Source organism: Calidris pugnax, unplaced genomic scaffold, assembly GCF_001431845.1.
Source record: "Calidris pugnax isolate Ruff unplaced genomic scaffold, ASM143184v1 scaffold247, whole genome shotgun sequence".
Lineage (NCBI taxonomy): Eukaryota > Metazoa > Chordata > Aves > Charadriiformes > Scolopacidae > Calidris > Calidris pugnax.
The window spans coordinates 1,769,418-1,778,725 of NW_015090980.1; the positions used below are offsets into that span (position 1 = coordinate 1,769,418).

At 43.6% G+C, this 9,308-nt stretch overlaps 1 protein-coding gene across 2 annotated transcripts in view; it reads left to right on the forward strand.

Annotated features, from left to right (window-relative positions):
- Positions 1-838: 838 nt before the first annotated feature.
- Positions 839-9,308, forward strand: part of RAD54L2 (RAD54-like 2 (S. cerevisiae)) — a 49,097-nt gene continuing 40,627 nt past the window's right edge. For both annotated transcript variants that reach the window (XM_014953543.1, XM_014953541.1), the window contains exon 1: positions 839-1,045. In XM_014953543.1, coding sequence (XP_014809029.1) covers positions 895-1,045 — 151 coding nt within the window. In that variant the 5' untranslated portion in view covers positions 839-894. The remainder of the gene's footprint in view (positions 1,046-9,308) is intronic.

The following is a 9,308-nucleotide window of genomic DNA, read 5'->3' on the forward strand; positions in this document are numbered from 1 at the left end:
GATTGCCTTAGCCCTCTCTGTAGGTTTTATTGTTGTTTTGTACCACGATTTCTGCTGTGATGCGCTGGAGTAGCGTAACGGGAGTTTTGCCCGGCCAGCTCTGGCCTTGTCCTTTAGAGGAAGGAAATGCAAATTCTCTCTCATCCATCCTTCCTTTGTGTTTGCTTTTCTTCTTACCCTGCTATTCAAAGGGACACACAGCCCTTAAAAATGAGATCTTGGTTGTCTTCTGTCTGTACGGTCATCAAGGTAACGCCTCCTCTGCTCGGTTGGTTGGAACAGAGACCTCGGTCTGTGAGGAGAAGCTGAGTGACCTTGGCAGTGGGTACAGCTAAGTCAGGAGGGTGGTTTCTGTCTGCGACCCACGCTCTGCTTTCTGCAATGATGCTTGCAGTGCTCGGGGATCAGGGTAACAGGTACCCCTACGGGATTCGGAGACTGAGCCTTTTTTCTGTGCTTCACGTTTGGACGGTAGTGTTCTGAAAGTGTTCATGTACTGTATTTATTTTTGCATCTTTATATAATCAGATTTTGTATTAGGAGTATTTCTGCTGTGTACATGCCAAGGGTACCAAGAATGGTGTTTTTTTGAGTGATTAGTTAATATATTGGTCCTAATACTGATTCTGCGATGCTGGGCCTATATCACTATGATACACTGCTTATGGCGTCCATCTTCTATACAGGATTTAATGCACAGTCTGACACGACTGTTATTTAAAAGACTGATGGCAGACTTGTGTTTTTTCTATGCAGTAATTCTGCTCTGATTTTGAGCCTTGAGGCTGTAAGGTTGGGATTTACTGGGCTCATTCTGTACCTCTCCTCTTTTCCCTAGGGCTGCCTCACGGTAGAACATGAGCAGGTAATGCACAAGGAGCACCACTGGGAATCATGTCAGACGAGTCAATCTCAGGGAGTGATCCGGACCTGGACCCGGACTTGGAGCAGGAGGATATGGAAGAGGAGGAGGAGGAAGATGAGGAGGAGGCGATGGAGGAGGACAATGATGGGGATGACGAGGAGGACTTACTTGATGAGAGTGGTAAGTGAATGAGGCTGTGAATCCCTGCACACGTTTGTTACACAAAACTGGTGGTACTAATTTCGGTGAGTGACACCTTGCTAGGTTGCATAAGGGTTAGGATTTGACCAGTGCTTGGTAGAGAGAAGTGCTTATGTGGGTGTTTAGTTTAAACAGGGATTTAATGTAGGTTAAATTTGTACTCCTGGCCAAAAAAAATTTCCATCATGAGAAGAAGCCACGAGCATAAATTTTAAGGAGGGTAGAATTTTTAAAATAGCTACAGATTTTGGGGAAGCAATTATATAAAGAAGTAAATAAATCAATTTACAATTACTTGTATTATTAAAAAGATCTGGTGAAAATTAATATATTTACATCACTGTCTTGCCCATAGGTAAACAATTCAATGGATGTTTTGGGCAATTCTCATTTACTTACAATATTCAACTTTAACAACTGGAAAATATTCTTTTCTGACATTGTACAGGTCGGGGTGGGTTGGTTTGTCTGTTTTACAGTATGAAAGGTGGCAGTGCTGATTAAGTCATCACCTTTTCTCACCTAGTTATAACTGCCCCACTCTCCTCTTTGCTTAGGAGCAATATGGCTGTTTGTGGACCTGTGCTGTGTGGGTTAACATTTAAGCAACATTAGGTAACTGCTCTGGTTCATGACACGATCCTAGAAATGTTTGTTGGTCCAGCAGAAGGGGGGATGTTCTGGGGCACGTAGACAGGAGTGCGTGACTCAGGTGGGAATTCCCCGTGCTGTGTTTGCCACCAGACTCCTTTTATCATAAAACTACAACCGGAGCCTGAGGGGATGCTGCATTTGCTTCCTTTAAAATTGTGATTTTTAATGATTTCAAAGGGCGTGCAGATTTGTGAATGCATGTACTTCAACCTACTGAGAACAGTCTTCCTTTTCTTAGCGTAGAATGTGTTAAAGACACGTATTTCTCTCTTACTCTAGTTACTAAAATATTTTTGGTTTCAGAGTACATTGTCGTCCTTGTGTGTTGATTTGGGTTTTTTGTTGGTTTGGTTTTTTTGAGTATTCTTTCAGCCATGTGCTGCACGAAGATTCTGTTTTGATTTAAAATGCTTATAAAATATTTACACAAATGAATTTCATTGTTCTGGTTTTATTCACGTGATGGCTTTCTCTAATGAGAAAGTAAGAGAAATCAAAGTGTTAGTTCAGGAAAGAAACAAAGGAATTCCCAGGAGATAGAAAAAAGGGAAATTACTTTGCCTCAAAGAGCCTGGCGGTGACCTTGTCACTTTGTTCACAGGAGCCTTCACCAGCAGAGCAATAGGAAGCGTGACATTGTAGACAAACTTTTATTAACAGAGAGGAGTGGTTGTATGTCATGTCCAACTGGCTCGTTCTCTATGGTTTTTTTATCATAGACCAATGTATTTTATCATCTACATCTATATTATTGTGGCTGGATGCTCATAATCATTTGTTGGGACTATCCTTTCCAAAGCAAACAGAATTAACACAGGTATATCAGAACATCGCTAGCTGTTAATGACAGCTGTTTATTTTCATCTTAAAACATTAGAACCGTGTTTATACTTTATATTTCTTTAGTTACTAATTAAAAATAAATTTTAACAAATGTAGGAAATAAAGAGGAAGAATAAAAAAAGGATTCACATATAATTAACATAAAATGCTTTGATCGTTGTTCATTAGGTATGGAAAAAACTCTCTCTTACCCACCCTGAGCTAAGCTAGATGGCCTCTGAGGTTTCAGATTGTTTCAGCTTTAATTCTGCCTTCCAGAGTACGAGGATGTGTGCTTAGCTGTATAATTATTGTTTTCTGTGGAGGTGTCCACTCTGCTTTTCCTGGTATCTCTTCACAGCTACATACTGCCTCAGAAATGTCACTTGACATCTATATTACCTTCCATCTAATATAAAACCAGTCTCCTGCTGTTTGGCCTATGAAATATAGCTGACTTCAGAGTTAAGAGGATCATTTTATTTTGCCCATCTGATGTTTATAGTCCTGTCTCTTTGTAGATGACCCTCGTTCATAAAAATCCTCTTAGGAACAGATAGTTACTTTTATTCACAAGAAGGAAGGAAGTGCTCTAATGTTTATACTATGAACCTTTGAAACGCTTAATTTTAATAATTTCTGTTAAAAGTTTGTTCTCCCTGTTCCCAGCGGTGCTGTTCTCCTCCCCTCTTGGTAATGTGGTTGTTCTGTAGATGTTCCATCAGGGATTTTGGGGGGATCCTTCCCTTGTGGAAGGGCTCTTGCATATTTCTAGCACTCTTAAGAATGAAAAGATTTTAATCTTTCACAGTTATTTCATTGGAAAGGTGACAGACTATATATATTTTTTTCTCCAGATGGAAACTGATTACTTGTTTTAAGTAATAGTGGTTACAACAGTTATAAACCTAATATTATTTTTTTTTACTGCTTGCTGGGAAAATAGTGGCTTTGTTTTTGGGAACATAGGTTTTTCATGTTTTGATGGTGACTCAGATTACTTATGAACCTTCCAGGGTTAATGTAATATTGTCCTCTCCTCTTGGTGGTGGATAGTCTGGTCTCAGCAGTGACTTGTGTTTTGCACGTTTAAATTGTTTTTGTCCTTTTGGTATAGGTTGTGTGTGGAATTAACACTTGTGGTGGCTTTGGTTTTCAGGATTTTAATTGTGTTCTTCCCCATTTTGTTAATTAAGAGTGCTATGTTCACTTTTGGTGCAGTTTTTCCTCATTTCTGACTTGAGAACCTCAAGTTTTGTTTCCATTTAGTATAGGCTGTCCCGTAGATGGTCTAGGGTTTACTTTAGTTTGGATGTTTATGGTACAAACTTTCAGTCTTGATGAAAGCAGTTCTTGAACCTTCCTCCCCTGCCCCCAAGGAAGAAAAGGAGCACAGAAGGCTAGCTTTCTGAATATTTCTGAGTAAGTGGGAGTTAATTAAACACAGCTTACATCCTTTGTACATTTCTTCGGTGCTGGTCAGTTAATGGACCTTGGCATGGTGCGTCAGGGCTCGTATAACTTGAGTCTTTTTCTCTAGAGCACTTCTTCCAGGACATACCTACCTTGACACACACAACCCCTTCCTGGTGGCTGCCAGACTGCACGCCCACCCTGGCAGCACGCTTCAATCCTAGCTGGAGGCTTCCACTGCTTTTCCAGCCTTCTCATCCCTGCCCACTGCCTCTGTTTTCTCATCACTTGTGGGTAGCAGCACTTGTTTTATCATGTTCGATTTTGCGATACCCGTGCGTGACTGCTAAGAACTTTTTTCGTTAACTCCCTAAATCCTGTTGACTCGAAGTGTGCTGTGTACTGATGACTGTGGAGATAAAGGGCTGTTTCAAGTCCTGCGCTTTTTCTCTGATCCCGGTGGTTGCTCAGGGCTGTGTTGGAGCTCCACAGGAATAAAAGCTAATTTGAGCAAAAAGGAAACAAACCCCCAATATGGATTTTACACATCATTTCAAATGCAGGGACTGTTTGTGCCTCTGAGCTTTCCCAAGGAAAGCTGGAGAGGAATGTTTGAATGAATCCCACTGTAGCGATCTGGGTGTTTTTCACTTCCTGAATGTCTTTGGATTGTTCTGATTGAAGTCTCTGGCATTCATTGTCTCCTACTCATACATCTTGCTGTAATTCTGCTATTAATAGTGACAGGAAGTTGCTTGTTTTCTTACCTCTGAGTATATGGGTTAAATGGATTTTTTTAGTGTAGCTCAGTAAGAGCTGGCTGTTCCAGTGTTCTGAAAGATGCCTTGGTGAGCACAGGCGTTCAGACACGGTTCTCAACAGCTGCTGGTTGTGCTTGCATTGCAGGGTGTGTGGTACAACAGACAGGGACTGGGCTTGGTACTTCTGGGGCACAGCAGTGGACAGTTTTCCATTACCACGGTAGTACTGCAGTTCTGAAGATGTACCAGGCAACACCAAATAATAGTGTATTAGATACTACTGTTGTGATATGACATTCTCCATGCAATTAGCCTTGTATTCTGCCCTGCGTTGTCGGCTTTGCCTGCTTTTTCATGTTCCATCCTCTCTTTCTTTCCCTGGGGCTGAGGGTGTGCTAGCTCCATAGCATCTCTGTTTGACGTGGAGAACAGGAGAAGATAGAGGCCGTCTGTGCTCCCTCTTCCAACCTTGGACTCAAAGATAGAGGCAGTCTGTGCTCCCTCTTCCAACCTTGGACTCATACTGTTCCTCCTCCTCCCTGACAAAGTGCTGGAGCAAACCAAAACTGATTTGTGTGGGCTTTCTATGGACGTATGGACCCTAAGAGAGGAGTGAACAAGGAGCACAGTTGTGTTGGTGGTGCAGAATTGGAAATCCCAGCTTCTTAGTAGGGTGAAGGCACCAGGGCCATGTGTTAGAACCTCTGAGAGATTGGCACAGGAGATTAGTGAGGGGAGACGGAGAACTTTTTCCTCACCCTGCCCTCTTAAAACCGCTCATCCCCGTCTACAACATTTGATAGTATCGTGACAGATCCAAACAGAGGTACCTCTTGTTTCTGGGACATGATCCAGAACGTATTTCAATGACTGCTTTTTGTCTGAACTTGAGTTTGCCACTTGGTGCTCACAGTTTTGAGTTTCCCAAGATACCAAGGCAGGAGTACTTGACTTCAGATGGCAGCCAATGTCGATTCAGGTTTGAAAAGTTCTTTGCTTTCTTTGAACTCTTGCTAGAGGAAAGCCCGATTAGCTAAAGGGGTACTGCTGGATAAGCTTTGTGTACAATTTTCACGTGGTGGTTGGCATGAAATTGTAGCAGGAGTGGATTTTGTTTAATATGATGTTCCTTTATGGTTCTTTGTGGCTCATCATCATGGTGCATGCAGAAAGAGGTGCAATTACATTGAAAGTGAAATTGATTTTTAGCTGCCTGCGTAATTTCCTTGTCTAACCTCAGGGGAAAAATCAGTACTTAACACCATACTTACTAGAAAGTTCATTAATACCTGGAATTATTAAAGCTGAAATTATTTTCGAAATCTGTTTTTAAAGGCATGTGGAAGTGTGGGTTAATATTTTTTTGAATGATACATGAATGTATCCTTGAGGTGCAGGGAGCTGCTGCTCGTTTTTTTGGAGATCGTGTTATTCATGTGGTTCCCACCCCAAAGTCGTTCAGTCTTTTCTTCTCCCCAGCAAAGTGCTGGAACAAAACAAAACCCTGGTGTGTGTGGGAGTCCCCAGCTGGATGTGTGGGGTTGGGAATAGAGCAAATATCTGTCCTTACAGGGGAAGAAAGGAAAGTCTTTGATATAAATCTGTGCATTTAGCAGGCTCCTCCTGCTCATGTACATGAAGTTTTTTCTTTGCTTTTCATCTGAAGTTATTCTCATAAATTAGGTCATGTTATGCTCACCTGTATGAAAGCGAGAGGCAGAGGAAGAGTGTGGAGGCAGCCTCCTGAATAACACTCTGCTAAATGATATCCCATTTTGTATCATTTTATACCCAGATTTGAAAGGCCCATACTGCTGAAGGGAAAAAAAGAAAAGGAGCTGCTGTTAGAAACTAATTTACTTGTACTTTTTACTTGATTTGGATGGTTATGCTTGTATTGGTAAATGGAGATTAGTCCCACAGCCTGAAACCTCTTTGCCTTCTACTTTTGACCAGACTGCACAGCATTTTCTCTTAGGAAATACTGGTTTTGAGTTGTCCTCCCTATCTACTAGAAAATGAAATGCATTCCTTAAGAAGAGGAGGAGCAGATACATACTAACTTCTTTAATCTCTCAACTCCTTTTAGAAAGCAGCTTTTCAGAGCTGTGTGTTTGGGTGGTATCGAGGGTAGATGGGCATCCCAAGGTTGAGGTGGCCTTGGGGACTGTAGCTGCTCTTTGAGGAAGCCTTTAATGAGATGCTTCCATCTGTTGCAGTACATGGGCACAGTGGGCTCGATGGCTTCTTGCTTTCTGCCCCAGAGTGGTGATACGTGTGCTTTGATCTCTCATCCTTGTTGTTTAGCCAGAGGCTGGTGGCAGGGGCTACAGAAAGGTGCTGGGTTGTTGGAGTAGGCTTGGAGTGGAGAGCCTTGTTGATTGAAAATGGATGAGTTGGAGAAAAAGATGGAGAAAGAAACAAAATTCAGGACTTGCTAAAATCTGGAAAAGCACTGAGAGACGATCAGGAGGGTTCCTTTGCTCTGTGTGTACATATCCTAGAGTAGTGGGGGCCAATGAGTAATAATTTAATCTGCAAGTTACTGTTTGCACAGCGCAAGGGTGGGTATCTTGAGGGGAAGAGTGGTGGCTTGACATCTTTCCATTTTTCTCCTTCTCGATGGACTTACTTTCCTATCTTTACTCTTTTATTTTGGTTTCTTGTGGCTGGGTGCAGCTCCCTCTAGAGCCCACCAATGCTGCTTCTAAAGAATCTAGAAGGGGAAGCAAATCTCTTCCCAACAGTAAGGTTGTTGCCTCTGCACTTGCCCTGATCTTTGTAAGCCTGGGAAACCAAACCTGAACTTCTGTGTACCACAGTGCACTCTGCTGTTCTTGAGCAACCAGGTAGATTTTAATCCTTGTTTTAGACTTTTCCTAGACTGTCTTCAAGCCAATAATTGCATGCAAAGAGTGGTATCATAGAGGGGGTACAAGTGTAACCACTACGTCTGAAAGAATATACATGTGAATTAATATCCTGCATATTGGCATGTGTTTAAACCTTACCAAATAGTTATGGGAAACTGCATTACCTTAGAAAATGATCCTTATGGATCAGGGGTTTTAAAAATGTTATTACTGTTGGGGTGCAAGCTGTGGGGCTCAGCCTCAGGTCAGCTGGTTGTGGGTAACTCACCCAACCTGCGTCTAACTTGGAAGATACTGGGTGCATTTCCCAGATGACTTGCTATAACTAAGAAATTGAGGGGGTTTAATTGTTTTCTCAGTTCTGGAAAAGGATAAGAGCATTTCTGAAGTTTCTTTGTGTCTGTTAAGCATACGCTCCCCGCCTCCGCAAATCTTACATTGGAGAGTCGTGTTGGTTTCCTAAGACCCAGAAGGTTAGGAGCTGGCTGTCTGCTGCGTTTCCACAACCCAGCTAAATCAAATAGAAAAGATATAGTTAGTATCAAAGGTGAAAAGAGCCTGGATATGAGCATTTGCAGTTTTAGCCATCCTGGCTACTGAGTGGTGCAGAAAGGTTACACTGAGATTGCAGGGAAGGAGGTTTGCCTCTCCTTTAGGCAGAAGCCCCACTGATTTCTCTGGGAACTTTGCTTCGTTAGAGACAGCTGCATATTTTACCCGTTATTTTTATTCTGGCAGTTTCCCTGTAGTACAGTCTGTCTTTCAGAACAAATGGTGTTTCTGTGCGCAGTCTGAGGGCTTTGGACCTGCCCGGCGAGCAAGTGTCCCTGTACCCAGTGCCTTGGATGGGAGCTGCTAGTGCCCGTGCAGCTCCCGTGGCAGGCACCCAGCTCCCTTCAAGTGGTTTTACTGGGTTCCTTAAATGGTGACATTAAAAAAAAAAAAAATAAAAAAAATTCTCTTTGTGCTTTGCTGAGAACAGGCAGTACTGTACGGTTTGTTAGTTCCTTTTCTGCAGGTCGCCTTGCTGGGCGTTTCGTTTGTGTTGGGGCAGTCTGGGGTGTCGGAGGGTGATGGGGCAGGTGGAAGTCCCTTGTCTCTGGGTTCTTTGCCCGTAAATCCGGGAGGAAATGGGGGAAGGTCACAGGAACGGAGAGGAGTGTGGGAGGAGCGGCCCCTGGGATCTGTTGGGGGTTTTATTGACTGATTCCAGCATTTTAACTAACCCTGTGAACTGGGTTATTCTCAGCGGGGCGAGGTGTGGCTGGAGGGCTGCTGCGGGGAGGAAGGATGAGCTCCCGAGGAGCGCGGTCCCCAGCCCCCTTCGCAGGGAGTTACGGACTGACGATGGCGCGGGTCGGTCGCTCAGCCTTTCCCTGCTCCCTCCCGAAGCACGGACTCTTTCCCGATCTCCTCTGCTTATCCTCAGCAGGGGGAAACTCCAAACCAAAACGTCCTGTGGCTCCTCTGTCCCTCTCCCGGGCTCTCCGGCGGCGGGTTCCTTTTTGAGAGGGTGGCACCAAGTCTGGCACAGCCCGAGCCTTACATAACCCGGAGTGATGACTTGCTTTACTTCTTTAAAAGGAGGCGATGACGCCAGAGCTCTGCTTCCTTCAGACCCGCCGATTGGGCACAGGCACTGCCTGATCTCGTGAAATGATGTGGTATTATAACTAGCTATGGGGTTTGGGTGGTTGTTTCCCCCCCCCCCCCCCCCCC